The 17,489-nt window shown below is 44.0% G+C and overlaps 2 protein-coding genes across 3 annotated transcripts in view; one reads left to right on the top strand and one right to left on the bottom strand.

Annotated features, from left to right (window-relative positions):
- Positions 1-934: 934 nt before the first annotated feature.
- On the bottom strand, positions 935-3,407 carry LOC119436237 (histone H2A.V). The gene is made up of 4 exons (XM_037703029.2): positions 3,261-3,407; positions 3,039-3,116; positions 1,686-1,799; positions 935-1,381 (listed from the first exon to the last, which is right to left on the bottom strand). The coding sequence occupies exons 1-4, from the start codon at positions 3,261-3,263 to the stop codon at positions 1,190-1,192; spliced, it is 387 nt and encodes a 128-aa protein (XP_037558957.1). The 5' UTR covers positions 3,264-3,407; the 3' UTR covers positions 935-1,189.
- Positions 3,408-3,731: 324 nt separating this feature from the next.
- The window catches only part of LOC119436235 (dnaJ homolog subfamily B member 14-like), a 65,251-nt gene continuing 51,493 nt past the window's right edge, over positions 3,732-17,489 (top strand). The window contains exons 1-4 of one of the 2 annotated variants that reach the window (XM_049656472.1): positions 3,732-3,936; positions 8,826-9,036; positions 11,139-11,413; positions 15,826-15,879. In XM_049656472.1, coding sequence (XP_049512429.1) covers positions 3,804-3,936; positions 8,826-9,036; positions 11,139-11,413; positions 15,826-15,879 — 673 coding nt within the window. In that variant the 5' untranslated portion in view covers positions 3,732-3,803. The remainder of the gene's footprint in view (positions 3,937-8,825; positions 9,037-11,138; positions 11,414-15,825; positions 15,880-17,489) is intronic. The other variant, XM_037703028.2, reaches the window with a different exon arrangement.

Here is a 17,489-nt window from a genome sequence, read left to right as displayed (position 1 = left end):
TAGTGCTGTTTAGATGGTATTGGCAAACTGTCAACCCCCCCCCCTGGGAAAGATCCTGGGTGCGCTACTGCGCATTCAATCCACCAAGAAAGCGATGTCCCTCCTGTGAACACCGCGTCTATGCAGGTAGCTTCACGATTTGCCTGTATTTAAACATTCCTGTTTGGAATCGCGTCGCGACCAATCATAGCTGCGCGTGTGCTACGTTCGCGCCAATTACTAAGGGCAAAAAAAGGAACATCATCCACTGCAGTCGTTCAGCCAACCCATCCTAATGTTTAGTCACACAGTCCGTGACAATCGATAGTAACATCGCTAGCAGTCGTCTCCTCTTGAACTTTTTCAGGACTGCTTTCTTTGTCACCTTTTTCTGTAGAGACTACCATCCTTTTCTGGGACCATTTCTAGGGTCCTCATAGATTCGCCTTCACCTGTGCCGGCTTTTGGTGGAGCGTACCCTTCTCGAAGTATGCCGTATTCCACTAAACTCATCTGCTAGCCAAGCTGCCTTTTCCAGAAGTCCTTTCATCCCGTTATCAAATGCTGTGGTACAACTGTTCGAGCCAGACTACAAAATTATTACAAAACCCATTAGTGTCCAGTGCTATGCCAGATTAGGGGCCCAGTCTCATACTGAACTGGCAGTCTATACTTTGTTGCACAAGCAGATCAGACAGCACTTGTCTACCTTTCTGTGCCTGTCATCCTGCCAGCAGGAAAAGAAACAAGGTGCCATATCTGCAAGCCCATAAGCTAGCCTCATCTACTTTATTCAAATGCAGAGTACCTGCAAAAAACAAGTGCACTTTCCAAACCAGCACTGTCCTAACACATGTATAAAATAAAATGAACCAGTGTAGATAAGTACAACAGGTTTTACAAATGGGATTTATGTGCTAGTTTTTTTAATTGTTCATTGAAATGTTGAAACAGGTTTCCTTACAGAACTTTTATTCACAACGAAGCAGAACATATGATACACAACTTGATGGTGGTGTTGCAGACATGTGAAGTCTTGCTACATGACACTTCATGTACTAATACCAAACTGCACGAAATATATGTGGATGTAGTATTCAAATGAGCTGAATATATATATGAAAGAAATGTGGACACCTGGTTGAAAAAGGAGCAATATTTGCAGCCTTATTTTTTGTGTGTGTGAGTGCTCTCATAATGACGTCTTGACTTAAGGCGTCTTCTGGGATCCCTTCTTGCCAATCAGTGACTTGTGGATGTGAGGGATCACACCACCACCTGCGATAGTTGCCTTGATGAGGGAGTCAAGCTCCTCATCTCCACGAATGGCCAGCTGAAGGTGGCGAGGAGTGATACGCTTCACCTTCAAGTCCTTGCTAGCATTGCCAGCCAACTCCAACACCTGCAAGGCCCCAAAGTTTTCCTGAGCACTGCTTCAAGCACAAATACAGCAAGCAGAAATGCAAAGTTCACTACCACAAATATTACAAACATATGCAGAAGTTACAAGGCAACCAACCAAAATCACAGGCCAAAAATGGAATAATGTTTGCAGTAAACCAATTAGGATTTAACATTTTAACATGTATACGATCAACCACTAAAAAAAAAAAAAGTTTTCATAGAAACACCGGTTAAAATAAAAGCAGCACAATAGCTACAATGAGCTCCATAAGAATGGATATAACCATGAGCATAAAACGTGCCTCAGCAGTCAGGTACTCCAAAATTGCTGCACTGTAAACAGCTGCAGTGGCCCCCACACGACCATGACTGGTAGTACGGTTCTTCAGGTGCCGATGGATACGTCCCACAGGAAACTGCAATCCACAAAATAAGCAATTAAGATAAAATAAGGCGACAATGTGCCAGTCGCAAGGACGAGCTGTAACCAGTAATGACAGACTGGAAAAGCACACCAGGTTCACCTCACACTAACATTCACTTGCAGTAATGCAATGTTATACAACGGCATAACGTATCAGAAGCAACTATTAGCAGTGTACAATGACTTTAGGAATGTTAAAGCACTGAAACCACCGTATGAACAGAAAACGTGTGGCGGCTAAATGTAACAACTGGTGTAAACGTCCGAAAAGCTACAAAAATCAAATGAAAAAATAATAAATGAAATAAATCATGCGTAAGTATGAAAGTCAGCGCAACGAGTAAACTTTCGTTTTATCAATTCAGGTACACCAGCTCGCATGATAGTACAGTAACCCGGATACCATCAATGCAAGACGCGCAACTGCCGCTGCTGGCGCAGATTCGTTATCTTAAGCAACACTGGCAAGCACATGCACTGAAAGGGATTACTCGTGTATGAACGCGCGTCACAGTGCATTTAAGAAAAAAAGAGGGCGGAAGGGGTGATGTGCCTGCTACAACGCTCAAGGACAGAGCAGACGACAAACAGGCGGGAATCACTTGGCGGTTCCGGCACACATTAAGACCAAATGCTTCAACCTGATGCTTAGAAATGTCACTACGGTGTCGAAGAGCGATTCCGTATAGGCAGTAGCACACAATGACCGCAAAACTCGGCAAGAGAAAGACGCCAATATTATATATATTGCTGTACACATTATTCAATATTGCAGTACATCACAACGTGACCTCAATACCACTAAAAACTAATATGCAACACAAAATTTGTCATATTCACAGCCTGCTTGCACAGGTGAGTCTCGAGCTCCCGCCAACGCAATGTCGCGAGTCAACAATGCAACCGCCCTCCCCCGCTCCCGCCAACAGACTCAGCCTAAATTGAGTTGCTCGACAAACAGCACAAAGAAAACAAACGACAAAATCGCTTGCGACTACACGACACAAAACAAATGCATGTTAGATTTGCATTGCTTGCTCGTACTGGCCAAAAATACGCGCAAGCAACACAACTCAAACTGTGGTTTCCGCGGCAGTGAAGTTTCTGCAGATAGGCCTAACAGCGCGTCTGATTTGAGAGTTCTTCCGAAGAATAGTAATACGGACAAGCGAGTAACATTACATAAGCAATTATAAACAACTTCACAAGTGCAATAAACATTCAAACTTGCCTGAAGTCCAGCTCTGGCCGACCTAGAGACTGCCTTGGCTTTCGCCTTTCCAGAGTCTTTCCCGGCTTTGCCGCCAGCCTATAAATCGAGAAAAAATATAATGAAAACCAATACTAAGCGACAAAATATGCTCCCAGAAACAATAATCATGCATTCAGGATGAACGCAGCTCAAGATGCGAGGCAGAAGATTGAATATTAACAAAGGATTGCGCGGATTTACCATTCTTTACGGAACAACTCGGACGTAGAGACAACGAACGACCACCAAACACCGTAGCGTACCGCCAATATCACTACCCGCCAAAAACGAGCTGGAAACGGCCAATACAAAACTTAACACACGTGACCACAATGCACCAATCGAAGCACGTAGAGTATGATGTCGTTATTTTCGCAAAGAATTTGTGATTTTAAACTGTAAATGGGATGCAGTAAAGTATAACATTAAATGCTTTGGAAATAATATACGTTTTGCATTTTTATAATAAAAATGACGCACATTACGCGTGGCTTTCGGGTTCCAGCTTCCTGTTACAACAAAATAAGACCAACTGAAGCTTGTTAGTTGTAAATGAATAATTACGAAAAAATATCCAGTTAGCATTTATAAAAGATGTTACATATCTAAAACGTTAAAACGAAACGTTTCGGGTGGTATTGAGTATAAGCGTAAAGTGCGTACTTGCGTGGTCGGCCAACGGGATCTTCTGTGTGCCATATCTGTGCCCATCGGGCGAAGTATGTAGGGGGGTACGGCTCCGTTATGGAAGGGAATAAAGAAGAAAGCAAGCGTTGTATTCAACTGGCACAAACGTACATTGCGCAGGGACATAAAGAAAAGGCGCTCAAGTTTCTTCGAAAAGCAGAACACCTGTACCCATCAAAACTCGCTAAAGGTGAGCTATGGCTGCTGTAAACAAGACGCTGGGATCCACGTAAGCCTACGGTCCTGACGTAATTTCAGACGTCCGTGCCGCGCTTACCGACCCGTAAGGAACGTTATCTCAATATCCACCAGTGCCCAGTTGTGTCTTTCATTTCGGGATGAGTCTCGTTTGTATTGTTGAGTGAGGTGACCCACATAAGCACCGCGGACGAATAACGGAATAGGCCTACTGCGGTTTGTGCCAGTGATTAGCAGTAAACGTTGTTTCCGTTGCTCTACTGACAGCACCAGGCATCCACTTGCAAAGGTCTGCCTGATCACTCGCAACTCGTTCAGAGTCAGTTCGTTTGGGGCCAAGGCAAAAAGTGTTTTGACTCGTAAAACTTACAAGAGGTACGTTTTCTCACGCACACAATTTGAAGGTCTCGGATACCTTGCTTGGGAAATCGGGAATTCTTAGCCGTTTAGTCTCCTCTGGCGCTTCTGCTTGTGGGTGTAGTCTGGAGCAAGCTTGTTATTTTATATGCTACAGGGTTATTAAAGCTTGCTTTCACCAAGGTTATCGCCTGAAGTGTTTTGGAAGAGGGCCAATTGTACTATACGTTACCAGTTCTTGTCAATCGCTTTCATTTGTATGTGCTATGGTAAACGGTGACTAACGAGCTGCCGGGTATTGAAGAGTACTGTGGTTTGGGTTCTGTGGCATTTTCTGACCTGGCGAAAGCATCCGGCGTACTGACGTCACCTACAGTAAAGTTACTTTCCTGCACGTTCGTGCTTCCTTGTTCCAAGGACGTTTTTCTGTTTGGCACTGAAATTACCGTGCATTAAACTTACGGTATGTGCGAGCAGTACTGCATAATGAATTATGACGCTGTCCAGTGTAGCGTTTTGGTGATCATCAACTATTATTGACTAAAGTGTCGGTGCATGTACTGTAGTGACAAATACAGAACAGTTTGGCTTACTAGGATATGGGCTATAAAGACTGCATTATGTAGAGAATGGCAACAATAGCTATTCGAGGGCAATAGCTGGATGCATGCACGTGTTATATTTAATTGAATCTTATAATTTATGATGTAACAATGACATCTGCTTGAAAAATTCACGTTTGCTCCACAAACTCTGCAACAAACAATTGCTACTGGTCGCGTGAAGGCCCCTCTACAGCTCTAATACCTTTTCGTGTATAGTGAAGCACCCAAGTTGCCTGTAACAAGGTTATCTTGTCAGCAATGTTTATCACTCAAATTTCCTTGACAAGTGACTGATTTGTCAGGTGTCAAACCAAGCAGTACTATAGCTACACCAAAGAATGCAAACTGCCGTAAAGCTCATGAGGGATGCAGAACACTACTACCGGCAGCTGGTGTTCAATGTGAGTGCAAATGCACTGCACTCGTGATGTGGCATTCACGATCAGTGCGGAATGTAGCCTCCTTTTTTTTTATTTCAGTTTTGGGGCACACTGACACATTTTGTGATGAAACACCTATGTGCATATCATACTTTAACTAGTCTTTGGGCCAAGCTGCCCATCCTTGTAACACGTTAATGATTGGGCTAGCTGCTTCTTCATTATTTATAGTGTAACAGGGCAACGAAGACAAAGTGACGAGCAGACTAGGACAAGCACTTGTCCGTGTCTGCTCTTCGTGTTATGTCCAAAGTCGCGCTGTTATATTTTTAATCCTATTGGTGCCTTTGGCTTTAGACTGCACGATCATAATTATAATTCACACTCTTATCAAGAATAAATTGGGTAGTGCACAGGCAGCAGCTATGAGGAATACTGGCATCACACACACATTTAGTTACATTATTTTAGCAAAAGGTGTCATGCCAGAAGTGTTGCAAAAAATTGTGGTGTAAAAAATAAATTATGTGCGTTTATGTAAATATAGCAACAGTCTACCTAAATGGGAATTTGAAATGAGGGTTCATTTATACATGGCGTTTAGAAAAAAAAATTGAATGCACAGAAGCACAAGTAATGGCTGTTTCATGCAGTATTTGGAGCACATATGTTCCTGCACTAATGATAGGCACTATTTTGTGTTTTTCCGAGTGTGAAAGAAGCCCGTGAATACACGCAGAATTGCCGCGCGACTTGTCGCTCGAGGCACTTTGCGTGTATTCGCGGGCTTCTTTCACACTCGGGAGAAACACTTTTATGTAGCACATATTTAGCAACAGAAAGCTATATCGGGAGTTTCTCATGTTGCTCTACAACTTTCTCATGGACACTTTGATAATTAGGACAGTACTTCTTGAGTTAGACAATTAATTGCAGTGATCTAATCTCAGTAACAAAAAAATTACTGGCCGCTACTCCACTGTACTGGAAACAATACACACTAGGTTTGCTTCGCGTAACGCCATTCCTCTTTTTTTTAAATCGTGCTGCATAATAGCTGGGACACCCTGTGTATATATATATATATATATATATATATATATATATATATATATATATAAATAAGGGTCTGAGTTATTAGGCCAACAAAGGTCATATTTTTAAATGCCTTCCGTAAAGCCATAGTTATTGTGGCCAAAGAGCCATCTGAAATCTCGTGGCAACTTCAACCTTGCAGCTCAGTCACAGAATGGTATGCCAACTAGTGGAATTGTTTAGTTAAAGGTAACATATGCATTTTGCTTTAATTCCACTAATTCGTACTTCATTACACTTATTGTGCTCAGAAAAAATAAAAAAATTTCACTGAGACGTGGTTACTTTCAAGCGGTTGTTGCATCGAGATTTGTCATGGCTTGCACTTGTAAAGCACACCCTAGACTATCTTTTTTGCATAAATGTCTCATCACATTTCATTGCAGAAGCTCGTTTCATTTGCGTTAGTAGCCTGAAAGATTTGTTTTTCTTCAATGCACTTTTGAAAAACTTCGAACCAGTCACAAAAAACCACTTCGTGTGTTGCACTTTATTGCACTCAACTTTTTTGGTACATTTGGGTTGCCTCAGCTGAGCAAGAACAAGCTTCTGTAGCTTTATTTGGCCCAACGCATTGAATGTATGTGGACTGCAGTGTTCTAGAAAATTCTGTACACTCCAGTACAAACTTGCAGACACGCATGGTTTCAAGCAATTGTGCAGGATAGGCCTATAAGCCTCATAAATGGTCTTCACATGGCTCGTGCAGTGCAGCAGCCCTTGAGCTGACATTGCACGTGAGAGGGTTCTACTCGGAGGGTAATATTTTGGGACATATGCCTATTAATTAGGCTCAGCGGTCTCAATGCATGAGACGTGTTTACACCAGCTTTATCCGGGTGCATTGCAACAACAGTTGGAACCTATGAAAAGCGAAGCATCATTCAAGTGGTGTATATTAAATACTTTACAACTAATGACAATATGTGCAGTTCTGTTTACTTAAATCCTATGCAGCGTGCAACCTCATGCAGTGTTTATCTACCACAAAGTCACAACCTTAATCTCGTACAATATTTGTTTATGCACTACACTGCTCACAAAGTATGCTGAAATCCACGAAGTCAGGTGGATGCACTGTGTGACGTCTATGCATCGATGCCATGAGGACGAAGGCAATGTATAATGCTTGTCGAGGGAAGAATGGTGATGGCAGTTGTATTCACAGAGAAGTGCCTCAGTGACACATACCCATTCTGGAGGATTGGCCACAAATGGGCACACACCCAGTGAAATGGCTAAATCAAAGAATCCATTGAATACAATGCACTTTTCTGTTTAGAGGTCGGTCTGCTTTAGAAATGCCTTTCAGCTGACAAAATATGTTCAGATTTTATGTAGGAATTTTTTTATTACGTTGAACAGAGGTGCACTCACACTGCTTTGTTGGGTCAGCATACAGGGGTTATACAGGGTGTTTCACTTAACTTGGACCAAGCTTTAAAAATATGCGAATGCCACGTAGCTGGACAGAACCAAGGTAATGTTATTTCCTGTTGCTTGGAGATACTCGGACTATTTTTTGCATTCCGTCTAATTGGATAATTAATCTTAATTAATCAACTTCTCAATTATTATAATGAGATGAAAAGTGCCAATGAGAAAATTGTAGAGCAGCATGAAAAACTCATGATACAGCTGTCTGTTGCTCAATACGTGCTACATAAAAGTGTTTTTTCGAGCATGAAAGAAGCCAGCGAATACACGCAAGATTGCCATGCGACTGGGTGCTTGAGGCACTTTGCGTGTATTCGTGGGCAGTCTTCAGCAGTTTGTGCAAAGAGTGCTGCATATACTTCATAATCTGGAATTGAAAAACTGTCCTAGGGGGTTCCCAGTACCAATACTTTCAAATTTTTAACTGCAGCTTTGTGCTTGCGTATTCAGGTACCAGTATGAAAAGCAAGATGAAAGCTCTGGCGTGGTTTATTGTTTAATGTGGCATTTTAGAATTATGAGTTGGCTAATTGCTTATAAGCAGTGTCTGTGAACAATGTGATGAACAATGTGAACCCATCGTGATGGATCAGTGGCTATGATGTTCGGCTGCCGAGCACAAGGTTGCATATCAGATTCCCAGCTACTTCCAATGGGGGTGGAATTGAAAAGCACTATTGTGCTGCACTTTGGGTGCACGTTAAATAACTCCAGGCGGGCAAAATTAATGGAAAGCCCTCCACTTTGGCTCCTTTTGTAGCCCATGTGGTGTTTTGAAGGTTATATCAATCCAACTGAGTGCATGCATGGACATAATTTGACAGAAATATTCTGCATGTGGGACTTTCAGGAAGCTTAAAGTGAAGTGCGTGCAGGTTAGTGACTAAGTCATTATAAAGCAACAAATTTTCTTGTTTTATCTCCTGTTCCATTCGTCTGATTGGCAACAGCTTGAAACAATGTTTTCCCCTCCCCCCTTTTTTTCCCTCTGTGTCCCTCTGTAACAGACCTCATAGAGCAGCTGCAAAAGCTAAACGGCACGACAAGCTGCGATAGCAGCACACAAGGAAACAACCACCACAATTCGCGCAGTGCGTCTCCTCAGGGGCAGCCTGGTTCGCCAGGGGCACGGTATCGAGCTCGGCCTGTGGGACGTGACAGTTCTGAAGAGCGCCGAGCAGTCGATTATACCAAGGAGCAGCTGGAGGCAGTTCGAAGGTGGGTCACCCACTCTTGACATACTGGAAGGCCTTCTGTCAAGGAGAAGCTTGCTAGGTTAGTAATATTTGCAGGGACACAAAGGAAATTTTGCCAAAGTAGATTTGCAGACTTGCCGCATGTGTCTTGGCAACATGTGGTCAAGCAACATTGGTTCCTTTTGAACATCGTATTGCATTAAAAAATGAATGTAGATGTGTAGATTCCTTTTGTGCAAATGATAAATGTGGAATCTAGGTTCACACATCACTATGTTGTAGGTGTGGGATTCGAAAAGGAAAGCTCAATGTTCAGTCTATACTTGAATAAGTTGTCTTGTTGTACAAATGAAGATTTGCCACTTTTACTTAATTTGGTGTTTGCCTTTAGTGTCCCTTTAACAAGTGCCTTCACTGTGTACTGTATGTTTGATTATGCTTGTGCAAAGCAGGTTTTAGTGCTGTGCCAGCAACTTAGCTGCACACAGGGTGGGAGCAAATAAAAACAACTTTGTTGCTCAGCTCTAAAGGTGACATTGAGAGACGCTGTGTGGTTGTTGCTTGCAGTAGACTGCTCATTTCATTATCATAGCATATGGATTGGTTACAAGGAAGTTTCTGTGATATTTGCCACATTACAAAGGATGAGTGTCTTCTGAACACCTCTATAGGGGGATGTTTTAATTGCACTCGCTGTTGTGTACAAGAACTTGTTCTCTGACCAAGGCTTAATTTAGCTATCTTTCTGCTTCTTACTCATTGAATCACATTTAGAAATTTTGCCTGAATTTTTTGTTGTCCTATAGTCCCCAGATTAGTCTAGATGTCTGGCGAGAATAATAAATTTTACAGTGGTGGGAATGGTGCTCCAATAGTGCCAGTCTGCCCGTTTCATTGCTACGTCTATGTTACAAATGAAATGGCCCCAAGACGAGCTGCAGTCAGTGCAGGTAGTGGGAGGATATAGCAAAGTATGTTGTCGTTGCATCTCTTCTCGCCATCTATAAGCTAAAGGGTTGTAGTTGACATGCTTATGAATGCAGTTATGTACATACTGATTCATATGTTGTATTTTATCTGTTGCTTCAGTGATAAGTGGGACTGTTATCTGTTAGTGTTGTTTATTATGGCTGCCAGGGAATTTTCGCTTTATCACTACACTCAGACTGATCCTTTGAATTCCTGATTTTTCGTCCTGCTGGATTATTTGGGCATCTCATGCCAAGCCACCGTGAAAAGGTTTTTACTTCTATATTTGCTTTCGTCAATTTTGATCAGCGCTTGAGATCAAACTCACTGACTGCAGCTTGCATATCTGTGAGCAACCAGCCGGCAACTATCAAGTATGCTTGTGAACAAGAGTTAGTTTTCTTTCTTTTTCCACTGACCAAATATACGGACATTTTTGCTATCAACTCGCTTTAAAAAAAAATGGTCAACAATTGTATGTACGCTGCAGCCTCATCATGTGGTAGTGTTTATGATCGTTAGTTTCTAATATACCTCTAAAAGAGACATAACTTTGTTCATTCAGCCTGATTGCTCAAAGCAGTAATTATATATTCCAGTCAGTTCTTAGTCAGCTTTCTGTTCTGTACAGAATTGCACATTCTTGTGGTATTTTTAAATAGTCCTGCTCTGGACCAAGATACATTTGAACGGAATGTGGCAACACTTGAATTCAGTCAACCCAGGGAATGTGCTGGCTTCAACAAAGCATCACATATGTCTTATTGATCAAATCATTGAGAAATGGCCCGCCACAGTAGCCCAGTGGCTATGGCATTGTGCTGCTAAGCTCGAGGTCATGGGTTTGATCCCGGCAGCCGCATTTTGATGGGGGTGAAATGCAGAAACGCTTGTGTGCTTAGATTGAGGTGCATGTTAAAGAACCTCAGGTGGTCAAAATAATCCGGAGTCCCCCACTACAATGTGCCTCATAATCAGATCATGGTTTTGGCACGTAATACCCCAGAATTAAACATGCCATTTAATATGCCATATTTCGCTAGTATGCTTTTCATTTCAAAGTGCTTTTCTGCTTGTCGCAGTAACTTCAACTGCTGTAATGGTGCCTGTTTGTAGGCCTATTCTCTGAGGTTCTTGTATGTTGAACTTTTGCAGAACGAAGTTGTGCAAAGACTACTACGAAGTGCTCTGCGTGAGTCGGGATGCAGATGATGAGTTGCTCAAGAAGCAGTACCGTAAGCTGGCACTACAAGTGCACCCCGACAAAAACAAGGCTCCTGGAGCAGGCGATGCCTTTAAGGCGATCGGAAATGCCTATGCTGTGCTCAGTGACCCCGAGAAGCGGAAGCTGTATGACTTGAATGGCAACCGACCACCTCAGCAGCAGAGCTACACTGGTGACAGCTATGACTACAGTCGGGGCTTTGAAGGTAGGCATCTCAGCTATCAGTGACTAAATGTTTGTGGGCCTGCATTGCACCTCTAAAAAAATAGTTGTTTATCAAGTACGAATAAGCTGCTCTGGTAGTTGGCTGTATACACGCTTATTCAGACAAGTCCAGAATGCCACAATAAGGCAAGAAAGAGAGGTGCTAGCATCCAGTGGACATGCAGCAGCAGTGGAGTATGCAACCCTACAATCGGCACTCCAAATGGAAAGGCGTTAAGCTTGTGGGAATGCTTTGCACTGTTTCTTTTTAGTTTGTTGCCCTGCATGTGATGTGTTGGCATTATGCCTGTGTGACAGTCACAAGCAGAGATTTTGTTTTGATTTTAATTCCGTGCAAGGTGTGCATTGTGTGACACATTGCTGACAAATATGATGAAAGACTAAAGAACTGCTACCTGTGTGCTATCGTCAAACTCATTTACTACATTGTTGCTGGATCACACCAATGACGAAATAATTGGAGGATGCACATGGTAGGAAGGCACATCTGTCTGGATAGAGAGGCATGGGGCACATCTGCCACTTTTACAGTGCAATGAAAGTCGCAAGGCTTCTGCTATTCTGTAGAAGTTTCATGCGGGTTCCCCCAACAGGTTGCTAGCCAGTATCATTTATACATAATGAAGGAAATGCAGTTTCCGAGTAGGTTATGTGCACAATAGAAGCAAGACTGCGGATTTCTTCGTTAAACAAAGGCATGTTGATGCAGTAAGCATTAGTTTATTTTTTCTTGGTCTATTCGGTAAATCAGCATTAGGTTAATTTGGATGGATTTTTTTTTCTGTTCGTGTGAAATCGATTAAAATTTTACTGTGGTTGCTGGCATTCTTTTCTTGTTTTCTTTTTCTATTCAGTAAGTTGCTTTTTCCAAGGGCTCTATATTGTTACGGGGATAACGTTTATTTAGGGAGTGCGTATGGCTATATACAAGGTTTGGACAAGCAGCAGCGACGGATGCAAGGCTGTCGCGCGCCTCTGGCCACTTCGTCGCCGTCGTCTTCGTCCGACCGACAGTAGCAGCCCCTTCACTGTCTCGTGGCACTACCCCCCCGGGGCGAGAGCGCCGACCCGGTGCTTGCTACGACAGATCAGAGGGTCCAGTTACGTATGGCTTAAGTCTCGCAACGTGCATGATAGCAGAGGTTGGGGGCGTAGACGGCGCTGGTGCGGTGACTGGCTCGATCTCATACGTAATGTCGGTGACTTGACGTAGCACCCTGTAAGGACCATCGTAGCGGGACAATAGCTTTTCGGAGAGACCGATGCGGCGGGACGGAGACCACAGTAGCACGAGAGCGCCTGGGGAGTAAGAAACGTGCTGGGTAAACCTGTCAACGTGCCGGCTCTGTCAACCAAGCACAGAACTTCGAAGCGGTCGCCGTCTTGGTTGCTCCGCGATGACCAGTGAAGTGTCGACGGTGCAGCAGCCACCGGCTCCTGTGATTCTTTTGCACCCACAAGACCCGGGAACCTTTTCTGGCACAGATGGCTTGGATGTCGAAGACTGGATCGACATGTACGAACGCGTCAGCAACCGCAACAGGTGGGACCCCACGGTTATGTTAGCCAACGCGATATTCTATCTGAAAGGGACGGCACGCGTGTGGTACCGGACGCATGAAGAAGATCTTACAAGTTGGGACGCTTGCAAGGCGAAGCTGCGTGAGTTGTTCGGCAGATCATTTGACCGACAGCAGGCCGCTAAAAAGGAGTTGGGATCTCATATCCAGACGACCACTGAATCGTACATTTCGTACATACAGGACGTCCTGGGCCTTTGTCGAAAAGTTGACGCACAAATGGCCGAAGATGACAAGATTTCGCATATTTTGAAAGGAATAGCCGACGACGCGTTTAATCTACTGGTGTGTAAGGATTGTACGACGGTCGACGCCATAGTTAAGGAATGCCAGCGCTTTGAACAAGCGAAGAGTCGCCGCGTCACCCGCCAGTTCCTTCGGCTACCCAGCACCTCCACCAAAGATGTTACGGGGATAACGTTTATTTAGGGAGTGAGTATGGCTATATACAAGGTTTGGACAAGCAGCAGCGACGGATGCAAGGCTGTCGCGCGCCTCTGGCCACTTCGTCGCCGTCGTCTTCGTCCGACCGACAGTAGCAGCCCCTTCACTGTCTCGTGGCAATATGATTGTTTTATTTTTAGTGTGAACAGCGTAGTATATACCGTATTTTTGCGCGTGTAACCTTCACCAAAATTTCCAAAAAGGTTGAAGGTGGCTTCACGGCAGCATGCGCCACGCTTCTGTGAAGCCACACTTTAAGGCAAGGTTCTCCTCCAGTCCAAGTTTCGTTATCTTCAAGGGAACCCCACCGTCTCCCCATTCTTGCGTGTTGAAGCACCTCCACCCCTCCTTCATGGTCACCCATTCTCCTCCTCATTACGGGTCGCCATTTTGTATTTATTAGTCAGCGAATTGCGCACGCGTTGCCGGATCATAGATAACCAGTTTCCACGGCGATACCTCGCTCCGTGCGAAGCTCTTTGTGATATGGCGGTGAGCCAAACCACCGTTGGGATTTTCGGCTCGGTCGCGTTTGCTCCATCGCCGTTGCCCATTCGAGGCCTGCTTCATCCGTGCTTTCATCCACTGTCGTGTGAATGCTAGCTGCAATTCATGTCACTTATCATGTGACTGATTCGTCCGCAGTATGTGCTGCGTGTGAATCCAGCCTTGTCGGCATCGTTGAAAAGTGAAGGAACAGAGCAGCTGGCTGAAGATACGACATGGGCCACTCGTGCATCCGCATCGTCAAATGGTTTCCGGCCCACATGGGGGCCGACGTGCACCCCGACTTTCCCAACGCCAACGAACTGGCGCACGACCGCGCGCGAGGACTCACGCACCGCGGTGATCGTGGCGAGCGAAGAGGCGGGGAGGGAGGGGAGCACCGAGACCCGCTGCTCACCTTCAACGAAATAAGAACGCACTATCAGCTGTCGAGGAGGGCCTTCCCGCTCCCCCACGCTAAACTCAATAGACCACAGTCATCGATATTCAGAATGCTTCAGACAGGGTCGTTCCCCTCGAGAGGCAGACTGAGCCTTTATTCACCAGAGGTAGAGCCGCAATGTCCGGATTGTGGCGAATCATACTGCTTGCTAGCGCACATGCTATGGCAATGCTCCGCGTTAAGTGGCACCATGTTCTGTAAAGAAGAAGACTGGGAGGACGCCCTGCGAATCGACGACCACCAGACCCAGCTCCAGGCTGTCCAGAGGGCTCACGAAAGGGCGGAGGCTCACGGGCTTCCCGTCCCAACGTGGGTGCGGCCCGCGACCCCTGCCGACCACTAAACAAAGAGTGGGTGGGGAGGGGTTCCTCAGGACTCATTAAAGTTATTTCCTCCTCCTCCTCCTAGGCCATCAATTTCTTTATAAGAAATTGTGAAGCAGACGTGAAGATGCATCAGCACAACCTGTGGTGTTAAGGCACAGTTGAATAAGATATTAAGGCACTCGATCCCACTACCTTTAGTTGGAGTCGAACCCACTTGGAGATATGAATGAACCGGCCATATCTCCAAGTTGGATTCCTATTGACATTGCTAAAGTTGATTTGAACCCACTACTTCTGGTGGGAGTCGAACCCACGACCTTTGGTGTTAAGGTGAAGCTAATTAAGGCACTCGAACCCATGACCCAACATGGAGATATGGGCAAACCAGCTTTGCGAAGTTGGATTCCATTTGACATCGTGAAGGTTGAGAGTCGAACCCACTACCTTTGGTGTTAAGGAACTAGAACCCACGACCTTTGGTGGGAGTCGGACCCACTTAGAGATAGGGGCGAACCGGCCATATCTCCCAAGTTGGATTCCAGTTGACGTTGTGAAGGTCGAGAGTCGAATCCACGACCTTTGGTGTTAAGATGAAGGTAATTAAGGCGCTTGAACCCCTGACCCAACATGGAGATATGGGCAAACTGGCCATTTTTCCGCAGTTTATACGCGCGGATATATATATATTTTTTTGTTTCCTGGCTGTAGTAATTGGGGGTACGGGTATTATGCGGAAAAATACAGATACGGTATATATATATATAGGGAAATCAGAAGCACAACTTCGCGGTTATCTAGGGTTTATTATTTTCCCAACAGTTTCGGTCGGTGGACCGACCTTTTTCAAGGGATATATATATATATATATATATATATATATATATATATATTATTTTTTTCAAGGGAGGAAGTATTAAGCGAGCAGGTCAGTTTTATTCACATATTAGTCTCTTTAAGATGTCAGCCCTATAAATTGTACTTGAGGTTGCAGGTACTTTTTTTTTCCATATTGAAAAAGTCACTCTCTATGAACAATAAACTCTTCTACTGCTGCAGTGCTAACTACATGTATGTATATATTTTTTTTTACCAGGAGACATATCTCCAGAGGAGCTTTTCAACATGTTCTTCGGAAATGCCTTTTCAAGTGAGTTATGTTTTTTCATGTGTATGCGCCTTAGTGATATTTTTGTAACTGTGACACCGTGTAGAAGTATCTTGCCCAATTAACAATGCTTATTCAGTTCTAAGGCAGGTATGATTATAAAGTGAGGTTGTCGCTGGTGGACACCAAAAATTTTAAAAAAGAATGTATGCACACTAATATACTGGGATACAACTGACTCCCAAGTCTAGTTCATTCTTGCATTTCAGGAAAGAAGGCAACTGCACAAAGGCACCTTCTTTTTACTTCCCCACATCCAGGCAACATTCATGAACTAGTCTCTTCGTATACCTCAGTATTTTATTTGTTGCTCGTGTGACACACTAAGTTGCAAGCGGCAGAGAAGTGTATTTCCACTTTTTTCGAATCAGATTGGATCTTAATAGGGTTTCAGGTAATCCCTTTGTATCAAATGGAGTAACAAAGTCGTACAGGTTTACTGTGTAGGCGTCTTAATCTAGAAAAATGGGCCTAATTTAGCTTGTGCTAATAAACATTTAAAACTAAAATTATATTTGGTGAATTGCCTACTTTATGGCATGTTCCACGTCGATGTGTCACTTCATTCTCTTGAGGACCCATTGATGATGGTGATCAAAGGTGTTACCTTTGTATTGGTCTGTTTGAAAATACTTTTCCCTTTGCAAACGTTAATTGCTGTGACTTGCAGTGGCCACGAAAAACTAGATCTCTGAACATAAGGCACTGCTTCTTTCATATTGTGATGAATGAACCTCTCGCACGAGGCAGGAGCTGGGTGTTGACATTGGGGTTCATGATTTATAAGCAAATAAAGTTAGGGGAAAAGCTTGCCTTTCATTAGAATATGGTTATAAAGCTTGCTTTTTACAATTATTGATTGTAAAAATTTTGTTAAGCAAAGCAAAACAGGTATAGCAAGAAAACATATGTAAATTGAGAATGCTGTCTTAGATTTATTTTGGTGGAGCAAAATATATACACGGAAAGAGCGGGAGTTAGGACCTGGGGTGACGAGAAAACAAATAGAACAGTGTTCACAAAACAAAGGGTACCACAGATGAGGTCAGAGAGCAAGGTAGAAAAATGAACGAAGTAGGAAGGGAAAAATCTGTGTCTCCGCTAATTTAAATGACCATGTGGGCAACTTATTCGTGTGAAAAAAACACCGAATGTTTGCTCACTCACATGCTCCTTTTGCACTGAATCATGTAGGCTGGTCTTTGTGTCCAGAAAGAAAATGAGCCTCGCTAAACTCCCTAAAGAGCCACAGTGTAAGGTAAGGCTGCTGCTTGGGGTGCAACCATGCCACCAACTGCTGGACGAAGTTCGCATGTTGTCTGGGATGGTGTGGTGGTGGTCTGTGTTAGCACTGTGTCTGTCGAGTGCAAAAAGGCTTCCTTCCATGCACATCCTTGCACTCAGAGCTCATGAAGTGGAGAATTGTGACTACAGCCCTGAAGGTTGTGATCTTGAGGTCCTGCCGCCACAAAATCCAGGCAAGCTTTGTCTAGAGCTTAGTGGCATCCGGCTTTCTGAACCACATCCTTCGCCGTGTCTCTGAAGAGCTGCTCGCCGTGTGCCAGCTACGTCCAGGCCTCAGTCTCAATGAG

The sequence above is a fragment of the Dermacentor silvarum genome, chromosome 1, assembly GCF_013339745.2.
Source record: "Dermacentor silvarum isolate Dsil-2018 chromosome 1, BIME_Dsil_1.4, whole genome shotgun sequence".
Classification (NCBI taxonomy): domain Eukaryota; kingdom Metazoa; phylum Arthropoda; class Arachnida; order Ixodida; family Ixodidae; genus Dermacentor; species Dermacentor silvarum.
This window is presented reverse-complemented; position numbering and strand designations above follow the sequence as displayed.

Coding starts and splice junctions, on each gene's coding strand:
- LOC119436237 (XM_037703029.2), bottom strand. Junction 1,800..3,038: donor CGGCCAGAGCTGGACTTCAG/GCAAGTTTGAAT, acceptor TGTGGATTGCAG/TTTCCTGTGGGACGTATCCA. Junction 1,382..1,685: donor TGGAGTACCTGACTGCTGAG/GCACGTTTTATG, acceptor GGGGCCTTGCAG/GTGTTGGAGTTGGCTGGCAA.